At 45.0% G+C, this 18,658-nt stretch overlaps 1 protein-coding gene across 3 annotated transcripts in view; it reads left to right on the top strand.

Annotated features, from left to right (window-relative positions):
• The window catches only part of LOC109886008 (transforming acidic coiled-coil-containing protein 2), a 129,318-nt gene that overhangs the window by 35,284 nt on the left and 75,376 nt on the right, over positions 1-18,658 (top strand). The window contains exon 1 of one of the 3 annotated variants that reach the window (XM_031804943.1): positions 7,818-8,725. The exons of 1 other annotated variant lie outside the window; for it this stretch is intronic. In XM_031804943.1, the coding sequence (XP_031660803.1) occupies positions 8,658-8,725 (68 nt within the window). In that variant the 5' untranslated portion in view covers positions 7,818-8,657. Of the gene's footprint in view, positions 1-7,817; positions 8,726-18,658 lie in introns of those variants that run through there. One more of the 3 variants, XM_031804942.1, reaches the window with a different exon arrangement.

Here is an 18,658-nt window from a genome sequence, read left to right on the forward strand (position 1 = left end):
AATTCGGGTGTGCAGGGTGAATACGTTGCCTGTCGTATGATAATTTGGTAAAATATCAATTTGACATTTGCTCAGTACATTGTTTTCACTAAGGAAATGTACGAGCCTGCTGTTAATGATAATACAGAGGATTTTCTCAAGGTTGCTGTTGACACACTTTTGTGGATTGGGGTGATCAGTTCCAAATATTGGGGAAGATGCCAGAGCTAAGGAGGATGTTAAAGAGTTTTAGTATAGCCAATTTGAATTTGTTGTTTGTATATTTGATCATTTCATTGAGGATACCATCAACACCACATTGCATGTCTCTCTCTGATGCGATTGAAGTGAGTTCGGAAAAACTCAAAGTCTGCATCTTAGAAATTGTTTTTACAAACCAACTGTCCGAACGCAGAATAAAATAGACTTGTTAAAAATAACATGGCTTCACATTCTGGAAGTCAGATGGACGAATCTAGGTTTTACAGATGCCAGGAGAACACTACCTGCCCGAATGTATAGTGCCAACTGTAAAGTTTGGTGGAGGAGGAATAGTCGTCTGGGGCTGTTTTTCATGGTTTGGGATAAGCCCCTTAGTTCCAGTGAAGGGAAATCTTAACGCTAGAGCAAACAATGACATTCTAGATGACTCTGTGCTTCCAACTTTGTGGCAACAGTTTGGGGAAGGACCTTTCCTGTTTCAGCATGACAACGCTCCCGTGAACAAAGCGAGTTCCATACAGAAATGGTTTGTTGAGATCATGTGGAAGAACTTGACTGGCCTGCACAGAGCCCTTACCTCAACCCCATCGAACACCTTTGGGAAGAATTTGAACACCAACTGCGAGCGAGGCCTTATCACCCAACATCAGTGTTCCCGGCCTCACTAATGCTCTTGTGGCTGAATGGAAGCAAGTCTCCACAGCAATGTTCCAACATCTAGTGGAAAGCCTTCCCAGAAGAGTGGAGGCTGTTATAGCAGCAATGTTCCAACATCTAGTGGAAAGCCTTTCCCAGAAGAGTGGAGGCTGTTATAGCAGCAATGTTCCAACATCTAGTGGAAAGCCTTTCCCAGAAGAGTGGAGGCTGTTATAGCAGCAAAGGTGGGACCAACTCCATATTAATACCCATGGTTTTGGAATGAGATGTTTGACGAGCAGATGTCCACATACTTTTGGTCATGTAGTGTATATACAAATGGATTAAATAAAAAGTGTTCCTAATCAATCTACACACAATACCCCATAATGACAAAACATAAAACAGGTTTTTAGAAATTCGTGTTATTAAAAATAAAAAACAGGAATACCTTATTTACATTAGTATTCAGACACTTTGCTATGAGACTCAAACTTGAGCTCAGGTGCATCCTGTTTTCATCCTGATCATTCTTGAGATGTTTCTACAACTTGATAGGAGTCCACCTGTGGTAAAGTCAGTTGATTGGACATGATTTGGAAAGGCAAACACCTGTCTACATAAGGTCTTACAGTTGACAGTGCATGTCAGAGCAACAACCAAGCCATGAGGTCGAAGGAAATTGTCCATAGAGCTCCGAGACAGGATTGTGTCGAGGCACAGATCTGGGGAAGGGTACCAAAAAATCTCTGCAGCATTGAAGGCCCCCAAGAACACAGTGGCCTCCATCATTCTTAATGGAAGAAATTTGGAACCAACAAGACTCTTCCTAGAGATGGCCACCCAGCCAAACTGAGCAATCGGGGGAGAAGGGCCTTGGTCAGTGAGGTGACCAAGAACCGGTTGGTCACTCAGACAGAGCTCCAGAGTTCCTCTGTGGAGATGAGAGAACCTTCCAGAAGGACAACCATCTCTGCAGCACTCCACCAATCAGGCCAAATATGCCAACATCATGCTGTAGGGATGTTTTTCAGCGTCGGGGTCTGGGAGACTAGTCAGGATCGAGGGAAAGATGAACGGAGTAAAGCACAGAGAGATCCTTGATGAAAACCTGCTTCAAAGCGCCTCGGACCTCAGACTGGGGTGAAGGTTCACCTTCTAACAGGACAACGACCCTAAGCACAAAGCCAATTACAACGAAGGAGTCGGGACAAGTCTCTGAATGTCCTTTAGTGGCCCAGACAGATTCTGGATTTGAACCCGATCTAACATCTCTGGAGAGACCTGAACATATCTGTGCAGCAACGCTATAATAGGATGGTATATAGACAGTAGTTATATAGGATGGTGTGTATAGACAGTAGTTATATAGGATGGTGTGTATAGACAGTAGTTATGTAGGATGGTGTGTATAGACAGTAGTTATGTAGGATGGTGTGTATAGACAGTAGTTATATAGGATGGTGTGTATAGCCAGTAGTAATATAGGATGGTGTGTATAGACAGTAGTTATATAGGATGGTGTGTATAGACAGTAGTTATATAGGATGGTGTGTATAGCCAGTAGTAATATAGGATGGTGTGTATAGACAGTAGTTATTCAGGATGGTGTGTATAGACAGTAGTTATATAGGATGGTGTGTATAGACAGTATAGACAGTAGTTATATAGGATGGTGTGTATAGACAGTAGTTATATATGATGGTGTGTATAGACAGTAGTTATATAGGATGGTGTGTATAGACAGTAGTTATATAGGATGGTGTGTATAGACAGTATAGACAGTAGTTATATAGGATGGTTTGTATAGACAGTAGTTATATAGGATGGTGTGTATAGACAGTATAGACAGTAGTTATATAGGATGGTGTGTATAGACAGTATAGACAGTAGTTATATAGGATGGTGTGTATAGACAGTATAGACAGTAGTTATATAGGATGGTGTGTATAGACAGTATAGACAGTAGTTATATAGGATGGTGTGTATAGACAGTAGTTATATAGGATGGTGTGTATAGACAGTAGTTATATAGGTTGCATGGTGGTATGCTGCTGGTTGCAGGGTGGTATGCTGTTGGTTCAGGGTGGTATGCTGCTGGTTGCAGGGTGGTATGCTGTTGGTTCAGGGTGGTATGCTGCTGGTTGCAGGCTGGTATGCAGGGTGGTATGCTGCTGGTTGCAGGCTGGTATGCAGGGTGGTATGCTGCTGGTTGCAGGGTGATATGCTGCTGGTTGCAGGGTGGTATGCTGCTGGTTGCAGGGTGATATGCTGCTGGTTGCAGGGTGGTATGCTGCTGGTTGCAGGGTGGTATGCTGCTGGTTCAGGGTGGTATGCAGGGTGGTATGCTGCTGGTTCAGGGTGGTATGCTGCTGGTTGCAGGGTGGTATGCTGCTGGTTGCAGGGTGGTATGCAGGGTGGTATGCTGCTGGTTGCAGGGTGGTATGCAGGGTGGTATGCTGCTGGTTGCAGGGTGGTATGCTCCTGGTTGCAGGGTGGTATGCTGCTGGTTCAGGGTGGTATGCTGCTGGTTGCAGGGTGGTATGCTGCTGGTTCAGGGTGGTATGCAGGGTGATATGCTGCTGGTTGCAGGGTTGTATGCAGGGTGGTATGCTGCTGGTTGCAGGGTTGTATGCTGCTGGTTGCAGGGTTGTATGCTGCTGGTTGCAGGGTTGTATGCTGCTGGTTGCAGGGTGATATGCTGCTGGTTGCAGGGTGGTATGCTGCTGGTTGCAGGGTTGTATGCAGGGTGGTATGCTGCTGGTTGCAGGGTTGTATGCTGCTGGTTGCAGGGTGGTATGCAGGGTGATATGCTGCTGGTTGCAGGGTTGTATGCAGGGTGGTATGCTGCTGGTTGCAGGGTTGTATGCTGCTGGTTGCAGGGTTGTATGCTGCTGGTTGCAGGGTTGTATGCTGCTGGTTGCAGGGTTGTATGCTGCTGGTTGCAGGGTGATATGCTGCTGGTTGCAGGGTGGTATGCTGCTGGTTGCAGGGTTGTATGCAGGGTGGTATGCTGCTGGTTGCAGGGTGGTATGCTGGGTGGTATGCTCCTGGTTGCAGGGTGGCATGCTGTTGGCAGTCAGTTGTTATCCATATAGGACTCTAAGAAACCATAGGCTCTCTTCCAACCTGGCCCTGGTATGGACTAACCACCAACTCTGTACATCTGTAGTTACATCGCAGGGACTCTAGTGACCTACATTCACCATGCACACCAAGGTTATGAATCTTTCACAAACACCTGCCATAGAAATAACGTCCTCTTCCCTGCCTCGCTTGAAACATTTATAACTTCCTCGATCTGTGTTGAGGGGCTAGCAGAAGATCTGAGTGATGCTGCCTACTCTCTGAGAGTATGTGAGGGACCTGTGTGGTGCTGCCTACTCTCTGAGAGTGTGTGAGGGACCTGAGTGACCTATTTAGCTTAATTACTGTAAAATGGGTCTGTTTGTGGATCAATGAGTTCTCTTCAGTTGTATGTTTCTAGTAGTGACCACTAGATCGTTGCCCTAGGGCTGTGAACTATCGACTGACAGACAATCCCATCAGGACAATAGAGCTCTGTTTGTGTACTGCACCATTTCCCTTTGTGTACAACAACAATCTGTTCTGCATCAGTTTGTCATAGCTAGACTCAGAGTCATAGTCATAGCTAGAGTCAGAGTCATAGTCAGAGCTAGAGTCATAGCTAGAGTCCGAGGCATAGCTAGAGTCAGAGTCATAATCAGAGCTAGAGTCCGAGTCATAGCTAGAGTCATAGCTAGAGTCCGAGTCATAGCTAGAGTCATAGCTAGAGTCAGAGTCATGGCTAGAGTCATTGTCAGAGTCATAGTCAGAGTCATAGTCAGAGCTAGAGTCATAGTCAGAGTCATAGCTAGAGTCATAGTCTGAGTCTGAGCTAGAGTCAGAGTCATAGCTAGAGTCATAGTCATAGCTAGAGTCAGAGTCATAGCTAGAGTCCAAGTCATAGCTAGAGTCATTGTCAGAGTCATAGTCAGAGCTAGAGTCATAGTCAGAGTCATAGCTAGAGTCATAGTCAGAGTCAGAGCTAGAGTCAGAGTCATAGCTAGAGTCATAGTCAGAGTCATAGCTAGAGTCAGAGTTAGAGTCGTAGCTAGAGTCATAGTTATAGCTAGAGTCATTGTCAGAGTCATAGCTAGAGTCAGAGTCATAGCTAGAGTCAGAGTTAGAGTCGTAGCTAGAGTCATAGTTATAGCTAGAGTCATTGTCAGAGTCATAGCTAGAGTCAGAGTCATAGCTAGAGTCATTGTCAGAGTCATAGCTAGAGTCAGAGTCATAGCTAGAGTCAGAGTCATAGCTAGAATCAGAGTCATAGCTAGAGTCATAGTCAGAGTCATAGCTAGAGTCAGAGTCATAGCTAGAGTCATTGTCAGAGTGATAGCTAGAGTCAGAGTCATAGCTAGAGTCATTGTCAGAGTCATAGCTAGAGTCAGAGTCATAGCTAGAGTCAGTCAGAGTCAAAGCTAGAGTCAGAGTCATAGTCAGAGTCATAGCTAGAGTCAGAGTCATAGCTAGAGTCAGAGTCATCACAACCTTTCTTTTCCTTGAGCCCTAATCGGTTTAATCTTTTTTCATTCCTTTCTGTTTAGTCCTGTTGTCTTGTGTTTTCCTTTATACAATTGTAAAGAGACAGTCCTTGAAAACCGCTATTTAAATATAATGTATTATTATTAGACAGTCATGACTCACGGTCGTCGTTGAAGTAGCCCTGCAGGTATCCCAGAATCCTCTCTACCTCCTTCTCTGTAGCTTCCTGGTGAGACTCCTCCATCCTCCTCAACTGGAACAGACAATAACATCAAACATTTATTAATTTATTTAAGTTAGTCTCGTTGAGGTAAAAAAATATTTTTCAGGGGCCTCCCGGGTGGCGCAGTGGCCTAAGGCACTACATCGCAGTGCTAGCTGTGCCACCAGAGACTCTGGGTTTGAGCTCAGGCTCTGTCACAGCCGGCCGCGACCGGGAGGTCCATGGGGCGACGCACAATTGGCCTAGCGTCGTCCTGGTTAGAGAGGGTTTGGCCGGTAGGGACATCCTTATCTCATCGCGCACTAGCGTCTCCTGTGGCGGGCCGGGCGCAGTGCACAGTGTTTCCTCCGACACATTGGTGCAGCTGGCTTCCGGGTTGGATGCGCGCTGTGTTAAGAAGCAGTGCGGCTTTGTTGGGTTGTGTTTCGGAGGACGCATGGCTCTCGACCTTCGTCTCTCCCGAGCCCGTACAGGAGTTATAGCGATGAGACAAGATAGTAGCTACTAACAATTGGAAACCACAAAATTGGGGAGAAAAAGGGGGTAACATAACATTTTTTTTAAATACAAATAAATATATTTTTCAAAAGAGAAACACAGTCCCCATTGTGACAGAAATATTAAGCACATACAGTACAGGTCAAAGGTTTGGACACACCTTCTCATTCCAGGGTTTTTCAATCATTTTACTATTTTCTACATTGTAGAATAATAGTGAAGACATCACAACTATGAAATAACACATGGAATCATGTAGTAACCAAAAAAGTGTTAAACAAATCAAAATATATTTAATATTTTAGAGGAGTTTTTTAGTGGAGTTCCCACATATGCTGAGCACTTCTTGACTGCTTTTCCTTCACTCTGCTGTCCAACTCATCCCAAACCATCTGAATTTGGTTGAGGTCGGGTGATTGTGGAGGCCAGGTCATCTGATGCAGCACTCCACTACTCTCCCTGGTCAAATAGCCCTTACACAGCCTGGAGGTGAGTTGGTTCATTGTCCTGTTGAAAAACAAATGATAGTCAAATATTAGTCCCACTAAGCATAAACCAGATGGGATGGCGTTTCGCTGCAGAATGCTGTGGTAGCCATGCTGGTTAAGTGTACCTTGAATTCTAAATAAATCACTGACAGTGTCACCAGCAAAGCACCATCACACCTTCTCCATACTTCACGGTGGGAACCACACATGAGAAGATCATCCGTTCACCTACTCCACATCTCACAAAGACACGGCAGTTTGAACCAAAAATATCAAATTTGGACTCATCAGACAAAAGGATAGATTTCCACCAGTCTAATGTCCCATTGCTCACACACACACAATTTAATCTTCAGTCTCTGATGTATGGTAGTGGTGAGACAGATAGAGTGCCAGTAAATTAGATCTCCACTAAAACAGCCCTGGTCCCTAGGGATCCAGCCGAGTGGCTAGAGATGAGATGACTGAGACAGGGTTGGCACCACTAAAGTATCCATGTCTATTCTGGGAAGAGAGCGAGGGCTCCTTTGGAATCGCTGCTAGGGATCAACAAGAAAGGAAACAGACATCACATGTGGTGATGCTACATTTATGTCCATAACCTAGCAGCCACACCTGGTGGAAGTGATGTCATTTGAGGCTGTTGGCAAATGTTTGATGCATCTTTTGAAATTGATAGAAAAGGTTATTGGAGGGTGAGAGTCGTATTGTCATTTGTGTGACCGATATAGACAGAGTTCACATGAGCATTATAGAGATAGGAGTTAGGGAGAGAGAGAAACAGAGAGGAGGTAGGGAGGGAGGGAGGATAGAGGAGGTGGGGAGGGGGAGGTGGTGAGGAGGGGAGGTAGAGAGGAGATGGGGGAGGGAAGGAGAGAAACAGAGAGGAGGGAGGGAGGGGAGGTAGAGAGGAGGTGGGGGAGGGAGGGAGAGAGAGACAGAGAGAGGGGAGGTAGAGGGAGAGAGGGAAGGAGGGGAGGTAGAGAGATAGAGGGAGGTGGGGAGGGAGAGAGAGAGGCAGAGAAAGGGGGGGAGGGGAGGGTTATAACAGCTCCACTTTCTCAGGCTCCATTCTTTACCTCTGGTTAGCCACACTGGAGCTGAGCTGGAAGCTTCCATTGTGTGAAAAGGAGGGACACACACACAATGACATGATATGTCCTTATTCTGACAGGAGAGAGAGAGAGAGAGAGAGAGAGAGAGAGCCACGAGAGAGGGAAAGAGAAAGAGAGAGCCACCAGGGAGGGAAAGAGAGAGAGAGAGAGAGAGAGAGAGCGAGAGAGGGAGCTCTTGTCACTCTGCTGCCCTGCACCCGTCGGAGCAGAAGACGGTAAAAAGCTGCTCGAGTTTTTAAAGGCTTCTGGTCTCTCAGAGGAAGCTGAGGAGAGAGAGAGAGGAGAGGAAAGGAGGAGAGAGAGGAGAGGGGGAGGAGGAGAGGGGGAGGAGGCAGAGAGCAGCAGCTACACAGCAAACAGGCGCGTCAGAGAGACATAGAGAGAGAATATAATTGTATCCCTCTCATCCGGTTTTTGTTTTGGGATTTTTCTGTCTGTTTATCTCCCTCCAGTGGAAGATTCGTTCTCTTGGATTTCTGCTGCATCACTCTAGGTTACCTCATGGACAGACAGAGACAGTCGGTGATGTAGACAGATACATCTACGGAGAATGACGGAGAGGCTAGAGGAGAGACTAGAGGAGAGGCTAGAGGAGAGACTAGAGGAGAGGCTGTGAAAAAAGGACCCATAATAACAGAGAGAGAGAGAAGAGAAGCAACGAGACTCGAAGAGAAGAAAACAAGGAACCATTCCAGGAGGAGAGAGAGAGAGAAGGATTAACAGAACAGAGAAAGAGAGAGAAAGATAAAACATATGCTGTGGACGGAAGTGAGAGACGGAATCAGTCCTAAATCTTTTCTCTGGATGTAAGTGTGCTCTCCTCTCCTTCCGGCAGTGGGAGAGGAGGCAGAGAGGAGCTCAGACCAGGAGGGGGAGGGGTAGATGAAGAGGGGGCTGGGGCGCAGCAGGAGGACAGTGGGGTTGAGGGAGATCTAGCAGAGGAGGAGAATGGGAGCTGAGCAGTCCCTGGAAGATGGACAGGCTCCCTGTCTAACCAAGGAGCACACAGAGACCATGTGAGTTCTGATTCCTGAGTTCTAGGTTCTGAGTTCCCGAGTTTTGAGTTCTAGGGATTGTTGTTCTGAGTTGGGGGTATGGTTGGACTGGGCTGTGTGCTCTGGGGTTTTGTCTGGACTGATGGGGCCATTTCTCTTGTTGTTTTGGTTGTGTGGATGTCCATGCATATGAGGTTACAAACTGAGTTCTGATGCCTGGTTCGGTCCACCTGGGCTGTGACTTGTTGTTGTAGGGATCTCCTCCATGCATATGAGGGTACAAACTGAGTTCTGATGCCTGGTTCGGTCCACCTGGGCTGTGACTTGTTGTTGTAGGGATCTCCTCCATGCATACGAGGTTACAAACTGAGTTCGGATGCCTGGTTCGGTCCACCTGGGCTGTGACTTGTTGTTGTACGGATCTCCTCCATGCATACGAGGTTACAAACTGAGTTCTGATGCCTGGTTCGGTCCACCTGGGCTGTGACTTGTTGTTGTAGGGATCTCCTCCATGCATACGAGGTTACAAACTGAGTTCTGATGCCTGGTTCGGTCCACCTGGGCTGTGACTTGTTGTTGTAGGGATCTCCTCCATGCATACGAGGTTACAAACTGAGTTCGGATGCCTGGTTTGGTCCACCTGGGCTGTGACTTGTTGTTGTACGGATCTCCTCCATGCATACGAGGTTACAAACTGAGTTCTGATGCCTGGTTCGGTCCACCTGGGCTTTGACTGTTGTTGTAGGGATCTCCTCCATGCATACGAGGTTACAAACTGAGTTCGGATGCCTGGTTCGGTCCACCTGGGCTTTGACTTGTTGTTGTAGGGATCTCCTCCATGCATACGAGGCCTGGTTCGGTCCACCTGGGCTGTGACTGTTGTTGTAGGGATCTCCTCCATGCATACGAGGCCTGGTTCGGTCCACCTGGGCTGTGACTTGTTGTTGTAGGGATCTCCTCCATGCATTCGAGGCCTGGTTCGGTCCACCTGGGCTTTGACTGTTGTTGTAGGGATCTCCTCCATGCATACGAGGCCTGGTTCGGTCCACCTGGGCTGTTGTTGTAGGGATCTCCTCCATGCATACGAGGCCTGGTTCGGTCCACCTGGGCTGTTGTTGTAGGGATCTCCTCCATGCATACGAGGCCTGGTTCGGTCCACCTGGGCTGTGACTTGTTGTTGTAGGGATCTCCTCCATGCATACGAGGCCTGGTTCGGTCCACCTGGGCTGTTGTTGTAGGGATCTCCTCCATGCATACGAGGCCTGGTTCGGTCCACCTGGGCTGTTGTTGTAGGGATCTCCTCCATGCATACGAGGCCTGGTTCGGTCCACCTGGGCTGTTGTTGTAGGGATCTCCTCCATGCATACGAGGCCTGGTTCGGTCCACCTGGGCTGTTGTTGTAGGGATCTCTATACACACTACCCATCAACAAAGGGCTTCTGTACCCTATACATTATCCAAACACATGCATGAGCATATGCCCACCCATGGGCCTCTGTATGGGGAGGGGGGGGGGACCCTAATTGACACACAAATAAACAATACAAAGTGAACAGTAAACATTATACTCACAAGTTCCAAAGGAATAGAGACATTTCAAATGATTTAATTTCATATTATGTCTATATACAGTGTCGTAAACGATGTACAAATAGTTAAAGTACAAAAGGGAAAATAAACAAACATAAATGTATTTACAATGGTGTTTGTTCTTCACTGGTTGCCCTTTTCTTGTGGCAACAGGTCACAAATCTGGTCACACTGTGGTATTTCACCCAACAGATATGTGAATTTATCAAAATTTGATTTGTTTTTGAATTCTTTGTAGATCTGTGTAATCTGAGGGAAATATGTCTCTCTAATATGGTCATACATTGGGCAGGAGGTTAGGAAGTGCAGCTCAGTTTCCACCTGATTTTGTGGGCAGTGTGCACATAGCCTGTCTTCTCTTGAGAGTCAGGTCTGTCTGTCCCATTTTGTGAATTCTTGGTTGGTGAGCGGACCTCAGACCTCACAACCATAAAGGGCAATTGGTTTAATAACCGATTCAAGTATTTTTTTGCCAAATCCTAATTGGTATGTTTAATTTTATGTTCCTTTTGATGGCATAGAATGCCCTTCTTGCCTTGTCTCTCAGATCGTTCACAGCTTTGTGGAAATTACCTGTGGCGCTGATGTTTAGGCCAAGGTATGTATAGTTTGTTGTGTGCTCTAGGGCAACGGTGTCTAGATGGAATTTGTATTTGTAGAGTCTGAAGACATTTGACTTCATATTCTAGTAGGGTGAGGCCAGGTGCTGCAGACTGTTCTAGTGCCCTCGCCCATTTGTTGATATATATGTTGAAGAGGGTGGGGCTTAAGCTGCATCCCTGTCTCACCCCCCGGACCTGTGGGGAATAAAAATCGGTGTTTTTTTTGCTAATTTTAACCGCACACTTGTTGTTTGTGTACATGGATTTTATAATGTTGTATGTTTTTCCCCCAACACCTCTTTCCATCAGTTTGTATAGCGGACCATCATGCCAAATTGAGTCAAAGGCTTTTTTTGAAATCAACAAAGCATGAGAAGACTTTGCCTTCGTTTTGGTTTGTTTGTTTGTCAGTTAGGGTGTGCAGGGTGAATACGTGGTCTGTTGTACGATAATTTGCAAACATTTGCCTCCACCCCATGACAAAATGTGTAGATGTATCGTAGTGTTAGGGAGTCAGGAAGCAGATGGTGAGTTTAATAACAACGAACTTAGAGCGATACAAAAAACAAGAGCAGAGTCTGGACATGAAAACGGAACCAATACGTTCTGAAGGGTGATACTGGGGAGTGCTGGATAAAGGGGAAGTAATCAGGGAGGTGATGAAGTCCAGGTGTGTCTAATGATGCTGCACAGGTGTGTGTAATGATGGGTTGCCAGGTGTGAGTAATGATGGGTTGCCAGGTGTGAGTAATGATGGGTTGCCAGGTGTGAGTAATGATGGGTTGTCAGGTGTGAGTAATGAGGGTTGCCAGGTGTGTGTAATGATGGGTTGTCATGTTTGAGTAATGAGGGTTGCCAGGTGTGAGTAATGAGGGTTGCCAGGTGTGTGTAATGAGGGTTGCCAGGTGTGCGTAATGAGGGTTGCCAGGTGTGTGTAATGAGGGTTGCCAGGTGTGTGTAATGAGGTATGCCAGGACGATGGATAGTAGCCTAGCGCCGCTGATCACCGGGGAGCGGGAGTGGACGTTGCAGAATTGCAGCAAACTTGCTTTATAACAGCAACATTTTCTCTCCGCCCCGTGGCAAAATGAGCAGACTTCCAGGAAATTAACTTTAAAACATGAATATATTTTTTGCTTGATAGGTGGGTGGTGGATACGAAGGTGGGAACCATGGTGCCATACACAATGTGACATGTCCTCTTCAGCGTAGACTGGGCCGCTAAACAGCTGCTAATTACCTTGGCAAATTACTGCCGAACACATTACTCGTAACCACTGAACTAGACCTACATCACCTACATCACTTTGGCCAAATATGTTCAGTTATTGCTTGGTAAGGGAGAGAGTTCCTGTTGAACACCTTTATCCAAAGGAGTTGGGTTGCTATTCTGGTTACTATGGATTCTGGTTACTATGGATTAGGGTTACTATGGATTCTGGTTACTATGGATCCTATAGATTATGGTTACTATGGATTATGGTTAGTATGGATCCTATGGATTCTGGTTACTATGGATTATGGTTAGTATGGATCCTATGGATTCTGGTTACTATGGATTATGGTTAGTATGGATCCTATGGATTCTGGTTACTATGGATTATGGTTAGTATGGATCCTATGGATTCTGGTTACTATGGATTCTGGTTACTATGGATTATGGTTACTATTGATCCTATGGATTATGGTTACTAAGGATAATATGGATTATGGTTACTATTGATCATGGTTATTATGGATCATGGTTACTATGGATCATGGTTACTATGGATCATGGTTACTATGGCCCATGGATACTATGGATCATGGTTACTATGGATCACGGTTACTATGGCTCATGGTTACTATGGATCATGGTTACTATGGATCGTGGTTACTATGGATCATGGTTACTATTGATCATGGTTACTATTGATCATGGTTACTATGGATCATGGTTACTATGTATTTGATGAATTATGGGTACTAAGGTTCATATGTAGTATGGTTACTATGGATCCTATGGATTATGGTTACTATGGATCCTATAGATTACGGGTACTAAGGATAATGTGGATTATGGTTACTATGAATCCTACAATCATTGTTACTATGGATCATATTGATCATGGTTACTATGGATCATGGTTACTATGGATCATGGTTACTATGGAACATGGTTACTATTGATCATGGTTATTATGGATCATGGTTACTATGGATTATGGTTACTATGGATCATGGTTACTATGGATTATGGTTACTATGGATCATGGTTACTATGGACCCATTGGATTGTGGTTACTATGGATCCTATGGATTATGGTTACTATGGAACCTATAGATTATGGTTACTAAGGATAATATGGATTATGGTTACTATGAATCCTACAATCATGGTTACTATGGATCCTATTGATCATGGTTATTATGGATCATGGTTACTATGGATCATGGTTACTATGGATCATGGTTACTATGGATTATGGTTACTATGGATCATGGTTACTATGGACCCATTGGATTGTGGTTACTATGGATCCTATGGATTATGGTTACTATGGAACCTATAGATTATGGTTACTAAGGATAATATGGATTATGGTTACTATGAATCCTACAATCATGGTTACTATGGATCCTATTGATCATGGTTATTATGGATCATGGTTACTATGGATCATGGTTACTATGGATCATGGTTACTATTGATCATGGTTACTATGGATCATGGTTACTATGGATTATGGTTACTATGGATCATGGTTACTATGGGTCCATTGGATTATGTATTTGATGAATTATGGGTACTAAGGTTCATATGTAGTATGGTTACTATGGATCCTATGGATCATGGTTACTATGGATCATGGTTACTATTGATCATGGTTACTATTGATCATGGTTACTATTGATCATGGTTACTATTGATCATGGTTACTATTGATCATGGTTACTATGGATCATGGTTACTATGGATTATGGTTACTATGGATCATGGTTACTATTGATCATGGTTACTATGGATCATGGTTACTATGGACCCATTGGATTATGTTATTAAGGGTAATGGTTGGTATGGATCCTGTGTAGTATGGTTACTATGGATCCTATGTAGTATGGTTACTATGGATCCTATGTAGTATGGTTACTATGGATCCTATGTAGTATGGTTACTATGGATCCTATGTAGTATGTTTACTATGGATCCTATTTAGTATGGTTACTATGGATCCTATGTAGTATGGTTACTATGGATCCTATGTAGTATGGTTACTATGGATCCTATGTAGTATGGTTACTATGGATCCTATGTAGTATGGTTACTATGGATCCTATGTAGTATGGTTACTATGGATAATGGTTACTATGGATCCTATGGATTATGCCTGTTTGCCTGTATGGATCATTCTATAGGCAGTGCATCAGATCCTAGGTGAATACCCAGCAATCACTTAATTCCACATTTGTAGTATGGTGTGACGCCCAAATCCCTGGTTGTAGTGAGCCTAATCCTGCTGGAGGAGACAGGGATTACAATGTCACTATCTTTCACTGGCACTGCACTGAAGCTACAAACTGTTCATATCCCATAACTCATAAATTACTACTGAAGGACAATATTATGATGAATTTGGTAGTTTGACATTTATGTAGCTTGTAGACATACTGACATAGAGGTTATACTGACATAGAGGCCATACTGACATAGAGGTTATACTGACATAGAGGTCATACTGACATAGAGGTTATACTGACATAGAGGTCATACTGACATAGAGGTCATACTGACATAGAGGTTATACTGACATAGAGGTCATACTGACATAGAGGTCATACTGACATAGAGGTCATACTGACATAGAGGTTATACTGACATAGAGGTCATACTGACATAGAGGTTATACTGACATAGAGGCCATACTGACATAGAGGTCATACTGACATAGAGGTCATACTGACATAGAGGTCATACTGACATAGAGGTCATACTGACATAGAGGTCATACTGACATAGAGGCCATACTGACATAGAGGTCCTAGCTTCCTTCTTCATGTAGACTAGCACAGATACCCAACTCGCTGTCACTGAAAATCAGTTCAGCTTTCATTTACTATGGACATCTAGAAGATGTAGTTTTTATGGGAAAAAGACCATCACAGAGGACCATCACAGAGGACCATCACAGAGGACCATCACAGAGGACTTGAGTTAAACCTTCTCCTTGTCCTCCATCTCTGCTGTGACCTGCCCCAGGGGAAGTCCAGATTATTGAACAGGTTTTTGTTTTTTTACCCTGACATCGACTGATGCCTGTAATGACAGCAGGTTGAATTAACAGGGGCTCATATTATCCTGCTGTTGTCTGATCCATGTGTCCCTGTGAGTGTGTGTGGTGTGTTTCAGGGTGGTGTGTCTGGACCCTTGTCTGTCTGGCTGGTTGTTATGGATCCATATTCATGATTATTTAATCTGTCTCCATGCTCACAGTCGGGGTGACTGACTTCCCCTGATTCCCCCAGTTCTCCCCCTTAACTCATCATGTTATCTGATGATTAGCGTGTGTGTGTGTGTGTGTGTGTGTGTGTGTGTGTGTGTGTGTCAGCCTGGTGGCTGCAGAGGAAGGAGCTTCTTTCTCCACATCTGTTTTATTGAACAATGGAGGTAAATATTCTGGTCTGATGCTGTGATGGTTACAACCTGCAGTAAATATTCTGGTCTGATGCTGTGATGGTTACAACCTGCAGTAAATATTCTGGTCTGATGCTGTGATGGTTACAACCAGCAGTAAATATTCTGATCTGATTCTGTGATGGTTACAACCTGCAGTAAATATTCTGATCTGATTCTGTGATGGTTACAACCTGCAGTAAATATTCTAGACTGGCTGTAAGTATCTGTGTTCTGTAGACTGGCTGTAGTGTCTGTGTTCTGAAGACTGTCTGTAGTGTCTGTGTTCTGTAGACTGGCTGTAGTGTCAATTGTTCTGTAGACTGGCTGTAGTGTCTGTGTTCTGATGACTGGCTGTAGTGTCTGTGTTCTGATGACTGGCTGTAGTGTCTGTGTTCTGATGACTGGCTGTAGTGTCTATTGTTCTGAAGACTGGCTGTAGTGTCTGTGTTCTGTAGACTGGCTGTAGTGTCTGTGTTCTGTAGACTGGCTGTAGTGTCTATTGTTCTGTAGACTGGCTGTAGTGTCTATTGTTCTGTAGACTGGCTGTAGTGTCTGTGTTCTGTAGACTGGCTGTAGTGTCTGTGTTCTGAAGACTGGCTGTAGTGTCTATTGTTCTGAAGACTGGCTGTAGTGTCTGTGTTCTGAAGACTGGCTGTAGTGTCTGTGTTCTGAAGACTGGCTGTAGTGTCTGTGTTCTGAAGACTGGCTGTAGTGTCTGTGTTCTGTAGACTGGCTGTAGTGTCTGTGTTCTGTAGACTGGCTGTAGTTGCTGTGTTCTGATGACTGGCTGTAGTGTCTGTGTTCTGTAGACTCGCTGTAGTGTCTATTGTTCTGAAGACTCGCTGTAGTGTCTATTGTTCTGAAGACTGGCTGTAGTGTCTATTGTTCTGAAGACTGGCTTTAGTGTCTGTGTTCTGTAGACTGGCTGTAGTGTCTGTGTTCTGTAGACTGGCTTTAGTGTCTGTGTTCTGTAGACTGGCTGTAGTGTCTGTGTTCTGATGACTGGCTGTAGTGTCTGTGTTCTGTAGACTGGCTGTAGTGTCTGTGTTCTGAAGACTGGCTGTAGTGTCTGTGTTCTGATGACTGGCTGTAGTGTCTGTGTTCTGAAGACTGGCTGTAGTGTCTGTGTTCTGTAGACTGGCTGTAGTGTCTGTGTTCTGAAGACTGGCTGTAGTGTCTGTGTTCTGTAGACTGGCTGTAGTGTCTGTGTTCTGTAGACTGGCTGTAGTTGCTGTGTTCTGATGACTGGCTGTAGTGTCTGTGTTCTGTAGACTGGCTGTAGTGTCTATTGTTCTGAAGACTGGCTGTAGTGTCTATTGTTCTGTAGACTGGCTGTAGTGTCTGTGTTCTGAAGACTGGCTGTAGTGTCTGTGTTCTGTAGACTGGCTGTAGTGTCTGTGTTCTGAAGACTGGCTGTAGTTGCTGTGTTCTGATGACTGGCTGTAGTGTCTGTGTTCTGTAGACTGGCTGTAGTGTCTATTGTTCTGAAGACTGGCTGTAGTGTCTGTGTTCTGTAGACTGGCTGTAGTGTCTGTGTTCTGTAGACTGGCTGTAGTGTCTGTGTTCTGTAGACTGGCTGTAGTTGCTGTGTTCTGATGACTGGCTGTAGTGTCTGTGTTCTGATGACTGGCTGTAGTGTCTGTGTTCTGATGACTGGCTGTAGTGTCTATTGTTCTGAAGACTGGCTGTAGTGTCTGTGTTCTGTAGACTGGCTGTAGTGTCTGTGTTCTGTAGACTGGCTGTAGTGTCTATTGTTCTGTAGACTGGCTGTAGTGTCTATTGTTCTGTAGACTGGCTGTAGTGTCTGTGTTCTGTAGACTGGCTGTAGTGTCTGTGTTCTGAAGACTGGCTGTAGTGTCTATTGTTCTGAAGACTGGCTGTAGTGTCTGTGTTCTGAAGACTGGCTGTAGTGTCTGTGTTCTGAAGACTGGCTGTAGTGTCTGTGTTCTGAAGACTGGCTGTAGTGTCTGTGTTCTGTAGACTGGCTGTAGTGTCTGTGTTCTGTAGACTGGCTGTAGTTGCTGTGTTCTGATGACTGGCTGTAGTGTCTGTGTTCTGTAGACTCGCTGTAGTGTCTATTGTTCTGAAGACTCGCTGTAGTGTCTATTGTTCTGAAGACTGGCTGTAGTGTCTATTGTTCTGAAGACTGGCTTTAGTGTCTGTGTTCTGTAGACTGGCTGTAGTGTCTGTGTTCTGTAGACTGGCTTTAGTGTCTGTGTTCTGTAGACTGGCTGTAGTGTCTGTGTTCTGATGACTGGCTGTAGTGTCTGTGTTCTGTAGACTGGCTGTAGTGTCTGTGTTCTGAAGACTGGCTGTAGTGTCTGTGTTCTGATGACTGGCTGTAGTGTCTGTGTTCTGAAGACTGGCTGTAGTGTCTGTGTTCTGTAGACTGGCTGTAGTGTCTGTGTTCTGAAGACTGGCTGTAGTGTCTGTGTTCTGTAGACTGGCTGTAGTGTCTGTGTTCTGTAGACTGGCTGTAGTTGCTGTGTTCTGATGACTGGCTGTAGTGTCTGTGTTCTGTAGACTGGCTGTAGTGTCTATTGTTCTGAAGACTGGCTGTAGTGTCTATTGTTCTGTAGACTGGCTGTAGTGTCTGTGTTCTGAAGACTGGCTGTAGTGTCTGTGTTCTGTAGACTGGCTGTAGTGTCTGTGTTCTGAAGACTGGCTGTAGTTGCTGTGTTCTGATGACTGGCTGTAGTGTCTGTGTTCTGTAGACTGGCTGTAGTGTCTATTGTTCTGAAGACTGGCTGTAGTGTCTGTGTTCTGTAGACTGGCTGTAGTGTCTGTGTTCTGTAGACTGGCTGTAGTGTCTGTGTTCTGTAGACTGGCTGTAGTTGCTGTGTTCTGATGACTGGCTGTAGTGTCTGTGTTCTGTAGACTGGCTGTAGTGTCTGTGTTCTGTAGACTGGCTGTAGTGTCTGTGTTCTGAAGACTGGCTGTAGTGTCTGTGTTCTGATGACTGGCTGTAGTGTCTGTGTTCTGTAGACTGGCTGTAGTGTCTATTGTTCTGAAGACTGGCTGTAGTGTCTGTGTTCTGAAGACTGGCTGTAGTGTCTGTGTTCTGAAGACTGGCTGTAGTGTCTGTGTTCTGTAGACTGGCTGTAGTGT

This window comes from Oncorhynchus kisutch, linkage group LG25 (genome assembly GCF_002021735.2).
Source record: "Oncorhynchus kisutch isolate 150728-3 linkage group LG25, Okis_V2, whole genome shotgun sequence".
Lineage (NCBI taxonomy): Eukaryota > Metazoa > Chordata > Actinopteri > Salmoniformes > Salmonidae > Oncorhynchus > Oncorhynchus kisutch.